The 19,387-nt window shown below is 40.6% G+C and overlaps 1 protein-coding gene across 1 annotated transcript in view; it reads left to right on the plus strand.

The window, feature by feature from the left end:
• LOC105463430 (EF-hand domain containing 2) overlaps nucleotides 1-19,387 on the plus strand; it is a 197,036-nt gene that overhangs the window by 160,645 nt on the left and 17,004 nt on the right. Inside the window, exons 12-13 of the mRNA XM_071089226.1 lie at nucleotides 5,790-5,987; nucleotides 7,977-8,069. Of these exons, the coding sequence (XP_070945327.1) occupies nucleotides 5,790-5,987; nucleotides 7,977-8,069 (291 nt within the window). The remainder of the gene's footprint in view (nucleotides 1-5,789; nucleotides 5,988-7,976; nucleotides 8,070-19,387) is intronic.

Consider the following 19,387-nt stretch of genomic DNA (forward strand, 5'->3'; position numbering starts at 1 on the left):
GTGTGACTGTCTTGGGGAAGAACATTCCATTCCAGGTAGAGAGAACAGCAAGTACAAAGGCTCTGAAGTTGAAATGTGCCTGGCTTGTTTTAGGCAGGTGTAGAGGGAAGGATGGGAAGAGTTGTAGAGGATGAGTTCCTAGCGACAGCAGAGGAGGGGCCAATCATGTCAGGCCTTGTAAGCCATCATGAGGCCTTTGAGTTCTACTTTGAGAGAGATGGCCAGCCCTCACAGGGTTTTGAATAGGCAAAGAACATGGTCTGACTTCTGTTTTAACATATCATCCTGGCTTCTATAGGAAAATAAAATTCTATTTCACAAGTGGTCTTGTCCCATTTCACAGGTAAGGAACTGAGGTTCAGAGAAGTTGAGTAGTTTACCACAGTTCCCATTTACTGGTGAATTAGTGGGACTGGAATTTTAATACAGGTCAATATAATTTGAAAGCTCACACTTTTTCCACTAAAGCACACTGCCTCCTGGTTGAAAACAAGCTTGTGACCTCAGCTGGAGTAGATAGTTTTCTGATAGTCTGCAGTGACCCCTTTTTCTCCTTTTCTGTGGAATTCCTTGGTCTGTCTTGTGAGGTCACCATGTTGCATAACTCCAGAAGAAACCACTTATACCACAAGTCTATAACTGCACTCTCTGGAGGTGAAGTGGCCATCTGTAATGGCCTTGTTCTCCAGTGGAGTTGAAGAGCTTTGTACATGGCATTAGACTCTGGTTAGGCCTGTAGCAAAACCTGTTTGGTCAGACATTTGTATTGGACTCTCTGTGATGTATTTTCCCATCTCTCCTTCCTCTGACACATATTCTACCAGCTATCTCTACCACCCTCTACTGTCTGGCAATCCTCTAGCCACAGATTCAACAATGAACAAAATCACAGTATGACATGCTGGAATATAAGTGACAATACAGCAAGGGTTTCTGTTTTGTATGGGCAGCTTAGGCCCACAAGTGTAAGGGAAAGCCTGAGGGAGGGTAGAATATGAGCAGGTGTGCACAGCTTCTGATTACAGGAAGCAAAACACATTTTATTTGATGAATATCAAATTGAAAGTAATGAGAAAGGGTGCTACCTAATTGTCGCCAAAACTGCTGCTTGGTTTAATTTAGGCTCAACTAGATTTTGCTGTATGCCTTAGGGTCTGAAGGCTTAGGCTCTTGAGCCCTTGTTTATGCTAAAACTATTTTTTTTTAGTTTATTTGAAAGACATTGCTTAAACTTTAATGATTCAACAAGTAAGAAAATACCCTGAGATTCAGAGCTTTAAAAGGAAGTTTTGATTCACCATTTTACTGGATGACTTTAATGGAATTATGTCTTATAAAGCTGTTTAGCGTTTCATGTTTCAGAATTCTGCATAGAATTCTCAATACCCTAGAGCATCTTGGCATTTTTTTGAGTCTTATGACTTTAGTTACAAAAGCCAAGAGAAAATCATGGCAGCATCCCTTATAAGATTAACTAAATAATACTGTGATATTATACTATTATACTGTATTAAAATATTAGTTCCAGGAATGTAGTACAGTGTTGGTTAAAGGCAAAGGTAACTTGCTATCTAAATCTTCAAGATTAGTAATAATAATCACAGGACACAAGATCAATACAGTCACAACTGCCTTTTAAAATACATTTTTATTTCCCTGAAATGATTGGTCAAGAAGTACTGAGATCAGATTTTGCTATCAGATCTTATTTCAAGTTCAGTATGACGTTTTTAGGTGAGGAATGGCTATGCTTGATGGAAGTTGGACCTATGTTTTTGTGGCTGCTGCTAAGCAAAAATAGAGTGTGCAGAAAGCAGTTTGACAGTGCCACAATAGGTTAAACAGACTTACCTGTGACTCAGGAGTTTCACTCCTTGGTATATGTAACCCAAAGAATTGAAAACAGGTGTTTACACAAAAACTTGTATACAGATGTTCATAGCAGCACTATTCACAACAGCCGAAGGTGGCAACAACCCACATGTCCATGTACGTATGAGTGGATAAACAAAGTGTGGCACATTCATACAATGAACAATAGTATGATAGTACAATGAATAAGAATTCAGCAGTGAAAAACGATGAAGTCCTGATACATGCTACAACATGGATGAACTTTGAAAATGTGCTGAGAGAACCCAATCACAAAAGAGTACATATTACATAATTCCATTTATATAAAATATCCAGAATCTGGCAAATCTGTAGAGATAGCAGATTAGTGGTTTCTGGATAGGGAGGAGGATTAGGAAGGAGGGAAGAAAGAGGTGTGGTTGCTCAATGGGTATGAGGTTTATTTGGGGTGATGGAAATGTTTCAGAACTAGATAGAGGTGGTGGTTGTACAACATTGTGAATATACTAAATGTCACAAATGGGAAATTTTATGCTATGTGTATTTTACTACAATAAAAAATGGAATGTGTGACTTTTGATTTTTAATTCTTTGTGAATCCTACTAAAGTTTAACAGGGCGGGGTGAATCCTGAAAAACACACATGTGTCAAATGCGGGGCAGAGTGGCGACAGCCATCTGAGGTCTGCAAGGTGAGGCTTGTACATCCTGATTGAGATCCCTGGTGCAGGAACCTGCCTCACGTGGGCACAGCAGCCACACAGGCAGCCGCTCCAGGAGCCCCTGATGCCCTGCAGGGCTGTCAGCAGTTTCAAGTATAGCGCAGCTTGTTTGAAACTCTCATGTAACGCCATGTAAAACTGGAATACTGAGCTGTTTAAAACCCAAGCATACAGAAACCCAGCAGATATAAATTTTAACTGCAGTGAAGCCAGGATAATTTCAGTTTATCCAATGAAAAGGAAAATAAACTTTTATGTTCTGGTGGTGCTATAATAAGTTTAGTGAAAGATGTATGGAAAGTTTCTAGTTATTGCTTCACATGTTCTTTTTCCTTGTCCTTGGGAGCATGCCACTTTCTCTTCTTCACGCCATATTCTACTCTCAAAAGGAAATGCTTTCAAATGTTTTTTTTTTCATTTAGACAATGAAAATAATATTTGATTATTACAAAAATTCAGAAAAAAATGGAAATACGTTTTGTTTTAAAAAGACATCTCAGCCATTCAGGATAATACTATTGATGTTTTGGCATGCATCCTTCTGGTCTTATTTCTATGACCATATGTGCACCTGTATTTTGATTTTTCACTGGGATCATACTACATTTATCAACATAGCATGGACATCTATCATACCAATAAATATCAATCAATACCATACTTTTCTTTTTTTAGAGGTGGGGTCTTGGTCTGTCACTCATGCTGGAGTGCAGCAGTATGATCATAGCTCACTGCAGCCTCAAACTCCTAACTTCAAGTGATCCTCCTGCCTCAGCTTCCCAAGTAGCTGGGATTATAGGTGTATGCCACCATGCCCAGCTTTTTTTTTTTTTTTTTTTTTTTTTTTGGTAGAGATGGGTTCTCACTATGTTGTCCAGGCTGGAGTACAGTGGCATGGTCAGAGCTCATTGCAGCCTCAAACTGCTGGATTGAAGCAATCCTCCTGCCTCAGCCTCCCAGACATCATAACTTTTTTTTTAACTTTTAGATATATTCTTCTATAATCTTCTTTTTTATTTCTATTTATTTATTTTTCTTTTTTGAGACAGAGTCTTACTCTGTCACCCAGGCTGGAGTGCAGTGGCATAATCTCAGCTACCACAACCTCTGCCTCTTGGGTTCAAATGATTCTCGTGCCTCAGCCTCCTGAGTAGCTGGGATTATAGGTGTGTGCCACCACGCCCAGCTAATTTTTGTATTTTTAGTAGAGATGGGGTTTCACCACGTTGGCCAGGCTGGTCTCGAACTCCTGACCTCAGGCGATCTGCCCATCTTGGCCTCCCTAAGTGCTGGGATTATGAGCATGAGCCACCGCACCTGGCCCCAAACATCATACTTTTAATGATGGTGTAGTGTTCCATTTTACACACATGGCATGACTATTTCTTGACCAGTGTTGTAGAGGAGCCAGGGGCTTTACTTGGAGTGGCTCTTTTGTGGTTACTTAGCCCTGTGTCAGTGATGGTTGGTGATTCAGGTTTTCTGAAATTATTTTCTCTTAGTTTTTAAATAATGGTTAGTGATAGCCCTCAAAGCAGAGATGACAGACAATAAAGGCAATAGAGGTTCATAAAAAATCAGCTTAAACCCCACTGCCTTTAGGCAGATTTCCTGACTGAGCCCCACTCCATCAGTTCTCTCCACCTTCTGTGTCCCAACAGAAGAGGGATAGAGTAGTATGCAAGAGCATGGGCTTTAGAGCCAGACTACATGGGTTCACGTTCTGGCTTTTGTGACATTAGGCAGGTTACTTAACATTTCTCTGCCTCAGTTCACATCTGTACAGTGGGGATAATAGTAGCACCACCTCCTAGGCTACATGTCAGAAGTCCCTGCTAGCATAGGACCTGGCACACAGTTAGTACTCAACAAATGGCAGAAGTTATTGCTATTACTGTTTATTTAAGTGGCCCTACCAGTTTCTGGCTTTGAAAGTTCTTCTATATGCTTGGACAGTGCAAATAGATAACAGACTCGGAAAAGTTAAAATGCCAGAGAGCCTTTTACAGTGTTTTCCATATAGCGAGCCTCCTGCCAATATTACTAATTGGTTGTCTGACCTGACTTGCTGAAATTCTGGGATCATCTTGGTTGGATTTTGCATTAATTTCTCATTAAAAATACAAAAGCAAAACCAAATTTAAACAAAACAAAACAACCGAGGAAACTTGAGAAGTAGATGTAGATGAAATGAATTTCCTTTAGATAGGTCAACATCATTGCTGTAGGCTTTCCTAGACTCTATGGAAATTCTTGACTAGGAGAATCTAGAATTATTAAATGATAATGTCCAGAAATACCTGAAAGAACTGAAAGCATTTATTCTGAAAGACCTCTTTCTAGCAGAAGGCCAAATAAAATTTTCTATTCCCTTGTTTATTCAGGATTCTTAGAAACTGAATTATTTCCAGTAAATAAATTTTCTAGACAGTGGAAGCTTATTCCTGTAACAGCATAACATTTTGCATTTTAATTGTTTTGATGTAATTCTTTCTGATGTATGCTGCATAGTTTATGGCTTTCACACAGAGTTACATTGAAAACAATTCAGCCAATTTGTTAGGCCTCGAGTCTTCTTCATTGATATGTTGTTATTTAGTTTTTTAAGCTCTACCTAATAATCTCAGTATCATTTGCCTTCTAAAGATGCAGATAGCTGTATGCTTACATAGGTCTTTTAACGTTTCATTTTTTTCTTTTTTCTTTTTCTCACTGCTAGGGTGTGTCCATTTTTACTTTTTATTACAGAAATGTGCGTGATTGCTTTCCCTATCCCAAAACACCTTTCTAATTTATTAACTTAACAAATCTTATGTCCCAGGAAACCAGAAACACAAGCCTGTTACTATTTTGTGTAAGGAAGATTAATAGGCATTGAATAAAGTCATGTACTTGGTGACAGGTTTTTTGACCATTCAAGGCCTTTAAAAATTTACTTCCTGGTTGCAGGCTGTTATTTGGTAGGTGTTTGACTCTGGGCAAAATGCCATTTTTATTTATAAGCTACAGTGCCTATGATTTTCCATTCTGGCATTGGTGCCTTCCTGCTGCTCCCAAATCAAGTAGAGAAATTAAGTTTAAAAAAATCACCTGACCTCTGTACAGTTGGTAAAAGTTTTATAAAATGGAATTTGGATCTTTTAAATAGAAGGAGAGGTAAAATACTGTATTCTTATGTATCAGCTTATAAATGTTTTTCCCTTTTTATTACAGAGACATATTGATGTCTTTTACTGTTGGAAACCTCTCAGAACAAGAATTTGTAACCATTGTACGTCACTACCGTGCACCTGAGGACACCTGTTCAGATGTGGATTTCTTAATCGCACTGGCCCACGAAAAGTTCAAGAAAAATATGTTTGAGAATTTCGACAGTTTCATTTATTCCTGTGTGTATGAAGATCGAGAAAAGTAAGCTTTTGTTTTATTGATTCTAATCATTTACATTTCTGTGAACCTGAGTAATGAAGGAATTTCTATTTTATCAAAAAGGGCAAAAAGAAATTGACATGTGTCATCATACTCATACTCCACTATTTAGCACAGACACCTTAAATCATTTTCGGAGAAGTATTTGGGTACATATATTTCCCAGTGATGGTGAGCTTTGTGTGTGTGTGTGTGTGTGTGTGTGTGTGTGTGTGTGTGTGTGTGTAATATGGCATCTGGTTCTGTCACCCAGGCTAGAGTGCAGTGGCATGACCTCGGCTCACTACAACCTCCACCTCCCAGGTTCAAGAGATTCTCCTGCCTCAGCCTCCTGAGTAGTTGGGACTACAGGCTTGTACCGCCACACCCAGCTAAGTTTTTTTTTTTTTTTTTTTGTATTTTTAGTAGAGACAGGGTTTCACCATGTTGGCCAGGCTGGTCTTGTTGATGGAATAGGAGAGGCCCTGTACCTTTGAAAGAATAGGACTCTCCCTTGCATGTTCTTTTCATTTGTTTCTAGAAGCTTTCAACTGAAGCATAGTAAATCAAAATGTTAGAAGGGTTAATTTGAGTTGTGATCTTTTTACATTATTTTATTACTGATGGGGATTTATACATGTAACTTTTATAATAAACAGAAAATGGAATTTTCAAGCAAACATTCTGTAGAATTTCTTTGAAATTATTTCTTCTTGAAAATAATGAAGCTCAGCATAAGCTATTTCTTATACGTTGATTGTCTGCATGTTCAGCTTCATTAAGTCATTGTTATATACAACTGGATGCAAACATCTTAATTTTTTTTTATTCATCTTACAGACCTGATACAGTGGGGGAGAAATATAAATTTACTGATTTCATCTAGAATTAGAAAAATCTTAGTTCTCACTCTAGCTTTTAATCCTTATGCTGCACACCACTGCCATCTCTCTTCCTTGTGACCTCTTTCCTTATCCCCAAACTTGAAGTCTGCACCCAAGTGGCTAACTGCATACCCTGAATATCTGTGCAGGTCCCATAGTTTGTCTTAGAAATAAACATTTTTTTATTAATCCATAATGCATCCTCTTTGAGTTTTTATAAAGGTGGTATTTTTCCTTGACTCTTTAAGCTTCCCCAAGCTTTCTAGAAGATGTGTGACCTGAGTTTTGCATGGCCCTGGCCCTGCCTTCCACCCTGGTGGTGCCCCTTCCCCAGAGTGAGAAGTGTGGCCCTCCTTCATTCAAGGAACACTTCTTGGGAACAATGGGGCTGCTTGACCAGATAACCTGAGGTTCTTCCAGATCCAACAAGCTTTCATTCTAGATATAAACATTCTCATTGCAAAGAAAAGAGCCAACTTTCTTTCCTGTTGGTTCTAATTTTGCCTGATGCCTGGAAAAGTGTTGGCTGAATGAGAACATTGAACAAGCATTTCTTTGCCCCCAGAAGACTGGAGAAAATGACTGTTGGGCTGCTCTAGAGAAAACTGCTAGCATCTGAAAAAATTGAAGTGAATATTGAGGCCCCAGCTGGAGCTTCCAGGTTATAAGGTTTTGGGTCCAAGGAAAAGAACAGAAAAACACCCTCAAGTCATATCATACTTGTGTTGGAGGCTCTAGATGCCTGTCAAATTAAGAGATGTTTTCAAATATCAGAACCATTTTTGACTAGTGGTCAAGAATGCAGATCAATTACTTAGAGCAACACTTGTGGCTGCAGCCTTAATAGGCTGTACTGTCACCAACCAAGAATCTGCATCTTGAAGGAAAAGCCTTTGTAAGGATGGAATCTGGTGGCCTCTGAAATAGAAAAAGTTGATGAAATGAAATATGACTGTTCTTCCTTATTGTGAATTCCAATGCCAATTTTCATACTTCCATGTGTACATTCTCAGGAAACATCACAAATGTATTTTCTTTCCTATAATATGTAATTGTTACTAAAGGTATACAAGGTATATGAAAGCTCATTTACTCTGTTTTAATGCAGAAAAAATGTATTACCCACCAAAGACATTAAAAGGCTGTGCAAATCCTCCAGATTACCTCTGAGTGATGATCTTCTAGAATCCTTATTGTCAAGGTAAGTTAGAGTTCCACTCTTGATAGGGATTGGCCTGCATAGTTTTATTTGGGGGACCATTCCTGGTTTTACATCTTCCTTTAATTATCCTTGATTTACCCTTAACTGTTTTGATTATATTATTGGTGACCTACCTCCATTTAAGTGTTACTGAAGGAAAAGTTTGTCTTGATTTTGAATGTTAGAGAACCTATTACAAATTATTGTTTTATCTTTTTAACATGAATACACACTTATATATCCACAGATTCCTGGGGCAAAATGAAATACACAACTTTGTTGGTTAGGAGGACATTAGATGTAAAATTCAGGGCAAGTTTTTCAAAGCAGCAGTTCCTGATAGCTACAGACATGCAGTAAGATAACCTAGGGTTATTAGCATGGGGCTCTGTCCTGATAGAGCACCAGATGTAAAACGTAGAGATTATGATGCTATAAAAGGAGAGCATGGTGAACTGCTTTCTAAAACACATCAATTCTACTGTTGAACGTGACTTTTGATTTCCTGGCATGTCCCTCTCAGCCACCTAGACTCCAGCCACCTCTTATGCGTCCTATAGCATCACTCACTCTAGCTCCTCCTCTGACTTATATATCTTGATAATTCTGACATTTTTGGCTGTGTTCTAGGCATTGTGATCATTGTTTTGGACACATTATCTCATTTACTTTTTGAGTACAGCTTGGTGAGGTTGGAACTGTTACCCTTCGTATCTCATACATAAGGATGCTGAGGTTTAGAGAGACGAGGTTTTTTGCCCAAAGTCACATAGTGTGGAAGAAGAAGAGCTGTGACTTGAATCCTGAACTTTTCAAAGGCACATCCTCTGCTTCTAATTATTTTGAGTTACTGTCTACAAATAGCCAGTAGATTAGAATGTCTTGACAGTTCTACCTCTTCCTTACTGCCTGCGTCTACTCTCTCCTCTCCATTTCCACTATCATCATTCTTGTTCTGACCCACATTTTCTTAAATACTGCAGTGCCACCACATTGGTCTTTCATCCACCAGTCTCTAAATGTTTAAATTCATCTTTACATGTAGCAGCTAAATACCTTCTAAGAGCAAAAATACGTGACATCATATTGCACTTTTACTCACAAACCTTCTGTGGTGTCTCTTTGCTTTCTAAGGAAGGACCATCTCTTTAACTTTGAATTAAGCTCCTTCTCCATAGTGGGGCTTCGGGTTGACAGTTGGAGCATTGTTCTCAAATAGGGTCTGAAGTGGGGAGTCCTTGTTTGAGACAAAAGGAGAAACCAAAGGAACAGATAAAGCCAAATTCTATGTCAGAGAACTAGGGTCCAAGGTGTCAGGAGGGAAACCCAGAAGAGGGCAAATCTAGTTGGATGTGTGTGTACATTGAATCGACCTGGAATAATTTTCTAGATTATCAGCTCTATTGGTTTTGTTTTGATTTTGTTTTTGTTTAACCCTATTTGCTTTTATTTGCTAGCAGCCGTGTGAGGGATCCTGCTGTAAAGGAACTGAGATGAAGTAGGCAGGCCTTGGACTCAGAGTTCTTCACAGTTATCATCCCCCACCCCCAAAACTCCCCTTCCTGTTCCCAGTAGTGTAACCACATGGGCCGTTTAGCGTTTTATACATATACCTCCTGCCTTCCCTGGCTCCCTTTTTTTTTTTTTTTTTTCCCCCTCTGGCCTTTTCTCTTGCTATTTCTTCAGTAGGCAATAGCTCCCAATGGTTTTCACTTGCTGAAAGCTTGCTCTTCCTTCAAGATCCATTTCAAGTGGCACCATGTCCATGAAGCTCTGTTGCATTTGTTTGGCTGATCATCAGAGTGATTATCTCCTCCTAAGAATTCTCACAGCACTATTTATGTGTCTCTTTATCCCTTACCTTGTAATGAAGAGTTGTGACTTGAACTTTGATTCATTCAGATGCAGATACTGCTTCTGTTTGATTTACCACCTATAAATAACCAATGGGTTGTCACATCCTGACAATTTTACCCCCTTCCTCCACTCCCATCTCTTAAATTCTTTGAGTCCACTTATTAGCTGTGTGATCTTGTGCAAGGGTTTTGACCTGCCTGAACCTCAGATTCCTTATCTCTCGAATGAGATAACAGTACCTATTTCCTAGTGGTTAGGAAGATTAATTGAGATAACATACATAAAATACCCAGCACAGTACCTCGTGCAAAGAATTGATTGAGGACTAGGAAAGAAATTTAAGTCAGGGACCATAGACCACACACTCGTACTTAGAAATGAACTGGAAGAAACCTGTGTCTTTCTATGTAGAGGAAGCCATGTTTTTCAACAATTGGATCTGAATGCCTTTCACACATTAAGCTGTCTTCTAGTCAGGAAGCTGCGGATGTTTATTAGATTATCTTGTGATGGCCTTGAGGATGAGTTGTCCTGGAAAGTCCAGTAATGTGGGAGCCTGGCCTCTGGAGGACCTACATGTTTCTTATCCAGTGCTGAGGCCACCAAGTCATCATCCTCTCATTCTCTCAGCAGACTGTTTTGTCTTTGCCTTTACGATTTGACATTAAATGCAAAAAGATTGTTTCAGAACTTGCTTCGAAGTCGTCTCAGTCTCTGAACACATCTGTCTCCAAGCCCAGCTTAGCTTTGAGGAGGTCATCCCGCTCAGCTGCTAAGCAGACCATGTTCAGTCTAACTTTGCCTCTAATTGTGCAGTGACCCTTCTCCACACTCAGGGGAAACTTCAGACTAATCAGATTAGAAAATGTCTCATTCCCATTCCCCTCTCCCTCCAATATGCCCTGCCATGATTTGGGTCACATGCTTGGTGTTTTGCATCATCTCTGCAGATTCCTTTCAAAGACTGCCCTAATTCCTAATGGGCCCATCAGCCTGCAGCTTACATTTATATTCTGCATTCTTATTGTTCCCCACAGACTCCACAGGGCTTTACAGAGCCCTGACCAGAGTCTCTTTCTGCACAGCCCTCCTTATGGCACGCTAAGCCAGAGCCCCCTCTGACGTCTGCAGTCTCCCGTGGGAGGCAGGCATGGAGCTTGTTGACTTTGTTCAATGCACGCTCTTGCCCAGTAGTAGTTTTACCTGCCTTGGGATGAAGCTGGGCAGCTGTTGAGCAGCCGTGTAACCCTGCTGTGTGAATTCAGATCAGGAGATGAAAAACAATATGGCTAAAGGGTTGGATGCTTTCTTTCACCCAGTAATTGTTACCCTTGTATTTCTCCTAACCCTATATTTTGGTACCAGGATTTTACTTCTACCCCATTCCCATTTTTCTTATAATTCAGGTTGGCCTTTTCCTATTATGTTAGCATAACTCAAACTGGAATCAAGACTTCAAAATCTTTTTGTATCTGGTTACGTCAGCCCCTGTCAGTTTGTGCTGTGGGAGCTGGTATAAGGTCACCTTACTTACCAAGCAAATTCATTTCATTAATGTACAGAGCATCAGACTCAAATGTTCTTATAGTGGTAGCGATTATCCATTAATAATAGGAGTGACACTTTGTATTGATGTAGTGCTAAGGGCCTTAGAATATTCTGCAAATTTTTGAGCATATTAAAAGGTACATTTTAATTGACAGTAGGCATTATTCCTCATTTCATAAGTGTAAACTCTGAGGTATAAGGAGAGTCTTTCACTGAAGACTGTGCTCCAGGCCAAGATGAGCCTCTAATGGAAGTAGAACTACAACTCCCTAAGATACTCTAAGCCTTTGCCTCTATCTGAGCTCCTGGGGGTAGGGACTAGATCTCGTTCATTTTGCAGCCTCAAAGACTTGTCCTGTGCTAATGCACTGCACACGGGGGAGAAAAACATGGGCTTGGTATCCACCAGAGCTGCTCCTGCCTCTGCAGGTCAACTCTACTGCTTCTTGGCCATGCGATTCTTGGGCATTTACTCAACACCTCTGAGCCTTCATTTGGATATTAATGTTCCTCTGTAATAATAAGCAAGAAATTCTGATTTTTAGATCGTAAGAGGTAGAGGGAATTCTGAAGTCATTCCATGTATTCTTTGTGGGACTGGGAAGGAAGGAGGCAGCCTTCTCCCCTAATTGTGGCCTTCTGAATCTAGACTTGGAATAAGTAGAGATTCAAGTGCAACTCTTTCCCCAGCAGCTCTGTCCTGAGCTAGACTTTTATAGTTGGCTTTGGGTTCCATGGAATGCCTTAGAACTGGCCTCCCAAGAGAGCTGGTGCCTCATCCAGAAATATCAGTTAAAACGGAAAAAGTTAACAGGGCTTTAAAATCATCTCATTATAGTCTACCCAGCCCTGCCCCCTGCCCCGCTCCCAGAGGCAGGGTTAGGGCTCCTGTGATTTCACCCAACAATACCTGGCAGTGAGGGTGAAGGGCAAGGGCTGAGCCATGTGGTAGCTATTGTGGCAGAGTGTTTGGTGTACTGATGAAGTTTTCAGAGAGAAGCCCCTTCTCTCTATCTCTCCCTTTTTTCTATTTTGTGTGCTCTCTCCTCTCACTCTCTCTGTCTCTTTGTCAGACACATCCACCCACCCAGATGCTTTCTACCTTTTCAAATATAAGGGAATTTCTAGTTGAAAAGATTTTTCTTTTAAATCCCAAACCATGTGGACAAACAGAGCATTGACTCTATGTACAGTCCTTACCTGGCAGCTGTGACTCACCTCACAGAGATCTGTGCTGTAGTCAGAATTGGAATTTAGAGGCATGACTATTTAGAGATAACCAGAGTTACTTGTTGGCAACTTGACGCAGGGGCCCAGAGCTCCACCTCTTCTCAAATGTCTGGCCTTGATGACTTTTACCAGGTGTTTCAGGATGCACCCCTGGGTTTGTTGGGTAATGGACTGAAACCAAATACAACTGAGTCAAAAATGGATCTTCACCATCTTCTCTCCCTTCCAGATCATTCCCCTAAATGATAGGGTGACCTTTGCAATAGAGGAGAAGAAGGCTCCTCTTCAGCAAAATACAGCTGCCACTGAGCCTTTTACCTCTACCAAGGGTGGAAATAGAGCAGCTCAGGATTATTCCCCATAGCAAGGAGATGGATGGCTTCTGTGGTTTTCAAGCCATTTATCATTTTGGGGAGGGGGAGTATGAACATCAGTCAAACGTCACATCAGACTCAGTTCTAAGAACTCCCACCTAGCAAGACATCAGGAAGCATGTTCGAGGGGTCGTATTATCTAGAAAGGAACCAGAGGAATTGCCTTCCCTCCCCCTTTTTCCACAAACATGTCTCTGAGTTTGTGTAGTGGAGAAAATGGTGGATTCGCGAGTATCAAAGGGAAAGAAGAATTTATGGAGGTTTTAGGAAAACACTTTCACACTGTGAGCTAGGACTTGAAAGTAAGAAGGCTGACTTTTTAACAAGCGTAGAAACACTTCAAAGCCAGAATTAGTGCTGCCCTTTAGGGCAGTCACCCTGGAAGGCTGCACACTGATTCCAACAATGTGGCCATAGAAAGTTCTTCTTTGGAATTGCCTTCAAAGCCTTTTGAAAAGAATTTCCTCCAGAGTGGCAAATCTTTGTCCTTTGACCATGGATCAGAGTTTTAACAAGAGCCAATGTCGTTTGGAGAGGAGTGAAGCAGGGGACTCAGGTGGAGAATTGGGACCACGTTTTTTATGGAAAGCACAGCATGGCCATGAAATAAGGAGATTTATCTTCTATACGATTCATAGGCTTTTCCAGATTATTTTGAAAGGATGGCTAGGATTTGGTAAATGATGCTTCTAGCCATGAGACAGAGGGAGGCCTCCCTCCCCGTGATGGCGGACTTGGGGAGATAACCTTCAGGGGTAACTGTAGTCACTGACTGACTGATTTGTTCTCACTCCTGTAATATTCAGACCTTTCTCTGAACTGCTTCCCCTGCCTCCTCCTCCTCCTCTGACCTATACTATTGTTGGGACTGGAGATCTTCCTTATGTCCTGATTCTCTACTTACAACCTCATCTAGCAAGCAGGGTGTATATTAGAGTGCATGTTATATAGCAAATGATGGCACGAAAAATCACCTTACGTCAGTGGCCCAGGAGGCTACGGGCAGAATTTTGGAGCAGGGAGGAAAACTGAGAGACTCATTCCTCCTGAATATACTCCCGACTAGTAGCACTTCTTTCTTTCCACATCTGACTTTTACATGTTTACTCCCTGGAAAATCATGTCTCAGAGTCTCTCATCTGCTTTTACACTCCTTAAAATTTTATTCGTATCAAACTGACATATGTTGATAGTCAAAAATTATCAAATCATTCTAAAAAGCTTATTTCAACAACAGCAATCTCTGGCCACATTCTTCTCCACCCCCTAGACCCATTCACAAGAAGGAGCCACTTTCAGCACTTCTAGCTGCTTCTGCTATTTAAAATAGCATGTACATATTGAGTGCACTGCACATGATACCATAATTGATCATTTGCAGATACTGTCTGCTAACTTCCTGTTATAGTGACTGAAAATTTAGCTTAATATTGATTTCCATTGCTATTTATTCTTTTGGAATGCTCTTAGGATCTTCTCTTTATTCCTGGTATTCTGGAAGTTCATGATGAGAGAGAGAGAGAGAGTGTGTGTGTGTGTAACTATATATGGATTCATTGTGCTTAACACCCTATAGGCTCTTCTAGTTTGGAGTCACTGTCCTTTGGTTCTGAGAAATTTTCTATTAATTATTTAATAATTTCTTCTCTATTATGAGAACTCCTATTGCTAAGATTTTAAGGCCAAGTGTGGTGGCTCACACCTGTAATCCCAGCACTTTGGGAGGCCGAGGCAGGAAGAGACTTGAGCTCAGGAGTTCTCGGCCAGCCTGGCAACATAGTGAGACTCTGTCTCTACAAAAATAAAAATAAAAAAATTAGCCAGGCATGGTGGTGCGTGCCTGTAGTTGCAGTTACCCAGTAGACTGAAGCTGGAGGATCACTTAAGCCTGGGAGATCGAGGCTGCAGTAAGCTATAATCGTGCCACTGCACTCCAGCCTTAGCAACAGAGCAAGACTCTGTATGAAAAATAAATAAATAAATAAATAAATAATAAATAGAAAGATTTTAGATCTCTCGAATTTGGATATTTTCTCTCCCAGATTTTCTTTTTCATTAGGATGCATTTACTAAGGGATTTGCTTAAGTTTATATTCCAGCCCTTCTACTGCATCTTTTACTATCATATTAATATTTTTAATTCCAAGAGCACGTTTTTCATCCAGATATTCCTTTCTTGTAGTCTTCTGTTCTTTTTTCAGGAATGTAATACATCCTCATATCTCACATCTTTCCCTCTGTTCCCTGAATTGCCGTTGGTTCCCCCCCCCCCTTTTTTTTTTTTTTTTTTTTCTGTTGCTGTTTTGGCTTCTCTGTCTTTAATGTTGGATGCTTTGGTCGGGGGAAGGGGTTTGTTGATTAATGGATTTCACTGCCCAGTCAACTCCTGAGGCTTCATTTTATTAGAGAATCCCTAGAAGCTGGAATCTGGAGATTTCTTTTTAACCATTCAGAGTATGGAAAGAAGAATCCTACCTTCTCCTGCAAAGACAGGAGCGAGGGTGTGATGGGGGAAAGGGAGAGTTTAAGCATGGCCACTGGTATTCTAGGAACAGAAAAGGGGAAGGAAGGCGCCTGACCGCCCCTGTCTTCTGCAATCCATTTTGCCTCCTCTCCCCAAACTGGAGCTTCTTTCATTGAATTTCTCTGGCGAACAAGCCTCTGCTCTCTACAGGGAGGAGCATAGTATGGAAGAAGATACTTGGCGGTTCAGTTGCTCTTGCTTTCTTCAGGCTTTTTTTTTTTTCTTTTGAGACAGAGTCTCGCTCTGTCGCCCAGGCTGGAGTGCAGTGGCCGGATCTCAGCTCACTGCAAGCTCGGCCTCCCGGGTTCACGCCCTTCTCCTGCCTCAGCCTCCTGAGTAGCTGGGACTACAGGCGCCCGCCACCTCGCCCGGCTAATTTTTTGTATTTTTAGTAGAGATGGGGTTTCCTCCGTGTTAGCCAGGATGGTCTCGATCTCCTGACCTCGTGATCCGCCCGCCTTGGCCTCCCAAAGTGCTGGGATTACAGGCGTGAGCCACTGCACCCATCACCCGCTTTCTTCAGGCTTTCAAACAATCCGTGTTTTCGGTGCCACACCGTATCCCTCCCTTTATTGGCACCTGGAGTCAGCAGTCACTCAGTCTCCCAGGAATTTTGTGGGCCAAATCAACTGGACTCTGAGTGCCCTCTCCCCACTGACAGGGACATTTAGGGTTCAGCTTCTCTTCCTCAGCTCTGCCAAGTTATTTACCAGTCCTCTGTTTACTTTTCATCTTGAAAAGAGTTTGACGTCTCTTCTCTACCATTGTCTTTTTTCCAATTCTCTTTGTCATTGTGGGTTATAACCTATTTTTATTATTTTTTGGTCATTTTGGTAGGATTTGGGGGAAAAGGGAGAGAAATATTTGTGATTGATTCATCATGATTTACTGCAACTCTATCTACTTCCCAAGAGCAAAGAATTCTTCTAAGAAACATGAGCTAGTTTTATTCCTTTTGATTGAAATATCCTTTGTTCTTTTCTCCCTTGTGCCTCTTGGGGGGATTCCCACACACACTGAGATCCTCTAAGACAGAACTGAAAAGAAAAGCTTGGAGTATTTTACCACATTACCACAACTCTTCCTTTAGGCCTGGCTCTGGGATTTTGGAAAGATGAACTCGTTCAAGCATTTTTTCTCAAAAAAATTTAGACATTATTTCTGAGCTATGTATACTTTTATTCAGTGGACCTTCCTGAATATCATTTGATTCCTAAATATTATTCTCAAATGTCCCCCTAAATGGATAAATGGTTCAATGTTTTGAGTCTGACATATGAACTGGGCAGGAAGGAAGACTGGGTGTTATGAGGTAACAGGTAAGTATCAGAGTTAGTGGTAACAAAGTCTAATAATAGGACTTCCTGTGGTGACTTCCAGAAATTTTCCAGTAAGTTCCAGTGCCATCATCTAGGGCAAATGCAAATTCAGGCATAGGGACTCAGATAAGAGGAACTTCAGGAGGACTTTCTAAGGAAGCAACATTTGAAATGGGACTTTCCAGACAAAGGGACCAGAAGTGCAAATGCCTTACATTTCTCCCAGCAATCTTGGCATGATCAGGGAACTAGAAGAAGGCTAGTTTACCTGAAACATTGTAAACAGAGAGAGTTTTCAAGTGAGGAGATGTAATCAGAGAGGCCATCAGCAGCCAGATTAAGTTGGGTCTTATAAACCCTGATAAGGAGTTTAGCTTGTGTTCTAAGTGGACTGGGAAGCCACTGGAGGATTGCAAGCAAGAAAGTGATTAATCTGATCTGTGTTTTAGAAAGAGCACTGTAGTGGAGGATGGTCTGCAGCAAGGTAAGAGTAGAAGTAGCAAGACCAAGACAGGAAGTTATTGCTATAATCCAGATGAGAGACAATAGTGGCTTAGAATTAGGGAGTGGTAAAAGAGATGCAGAGAAATAGATAGACTTGTTATATGCTACAGTGGTAGAACCCACAGGACTGCTTAGTGGATTGTATATGAGGAGTGAAGTCTGATGTGATCCCAGATTTATTTGGTAGTCTTTGACTGGTTCCCAGATTACTGGGATACTATACTTCTGAAACCCCTAAGATTGAGTAAGTGCCTCTTATAATTGATGTAATGGGAATTTACTGACAAATTCTGTACTTTAAGAACAGACAGAAGAACTTATGTTATTGATGATCTCCTCAAGTCTCCCAATTTTATGACTTTAAATACATTCTATATGGCTAACGACTCCCACATTTATATCTTCAAATGGACTACTTCCTTGAGCTTCAGACTCATAGCCCCACTTTCTCACTTTCCATCCAAATGCGGCATAAACAAAACTGAGCTCATGATCTTTCCAACCTGCAGCCCCTGCAGTCTTTCTCATCTCAGTTAGGGCAGCTCCATTGCTCCAGTTATTCAAGCAGAGGCGTTGGAGTCATCCTGAATACTCTCTCTTTTTCCCTCTCTCTCTCTCTCTCTCTTCTCTCTCTCTCTCTCTCTCTCTCTCTCTCTCTCTCTCTCTATATATATATATATATATATATATATATATATATAGTCTTTTAGGAATCCCACATTCAAAGTATATTCAGAATTGCCCTCTCCTCACTGCCTTCCATGTGCCACTGCCCTCATCTAAACTGCCATTTTCTCTCATCTGGATCCCTGCAAGGGACTTCTAACTGTCCTTGCCACTTCTGCCTTGCCCTCTGTGTTCAACTCTGAATATATCAGTCAGAGTGATCTTTTAAAAATATCACAAGTCCCTTCTTTGTCTGTTCGGATTGCTACAACAATACCATAAACTAGGTGGCTTATAAACAACAGAAATTCATTGCTCAGAGCTCTCATGGCTGGGATGCCCAAGACCAAGATGACAACAGATTTGGGGCTGATGAGGGCCCACTTCCTGGTTCATAGACGATGCCTTCCCTCTGAATCCTTAAAGGATTATATGGCAGAAGGGGCAAGAGTGCTCTCTGGGGTCTCTTTAATTAATATAAGGGCACTAATCTCATCATGAGGGCAGAGCCCTCACTATCTAATCACCTTTCCTTAAAGCCCCAACTCCTAATATCATCACATTGATGCGGTCTCATTATATGAATTTTGAGGGGACACAGACATTCAGAACATTGAAGGTCTCATAACCTTTCTGTATAATATGCTCCAGTGGCTCTTAGTTTTCCTCAGCATAAAAGCCAAAGGTCCTACATGATCTCATTCTTTGACCTTAGCTCCTACTCGGAATATTAGGAAATACTTTCTTTCAAGGCTCTGTGCTAAAAAAAAAAAAAAAAAAAAAAAGTTTGTTATGAGACATCTTTAACTGAGTTTTCATTCTTCCCCCAAAACATACACAAATAAAAGAAATAATGGTCCTACATTTTGGCTATAAATATTTCCATAAACAGAGTATGTCCTTTAAAGGAGTTGGACTGACTAGTGAGCCACAATTTAAAGGGTAAACAGTGGGTAGGGGGCAGCATATTGGAATTGCAGCTTAGAATCCTTGGCCAAAGAAAATGTACACAAAAGAATTACAGAATTCCCCTTTCCCCTCTTCTGGTCACTTTGTTTATTCCATTTTGTTTAGATTGATGAGGCTATTGTGACTTCAGCTTGTAACATTTAATTTATTGCTACTAATTTTTATTAGTTTATAAATATAAGCTATTAATTTTTTAGTACTTTGAGAAGAAAAGAGAAAAATCTTTGGACTGATTAGGAGTATATTTTAAGGGCAGGAGCCTGGAATAGGGTGCCTGGAACAATGTCTAGTGACCACTTTGTACTTTGTATTTTCCTTCAAAAACTG

Source organism: Macaca nemestrina, chromosome X (assembly GCF_043159975.1).
Source record: "Macaca nemestrina isolate mMacNem1 chromosome X, mMacNem.hap1, whole genome shotgun sequence".
Classification (NCBI taxonomy): domain Eukaryota; kingdom Metazoa; phylum Chordata; class Mammalia; order Primates; family Cercopithecidae; genus Macaca; species Macaca nemestrina.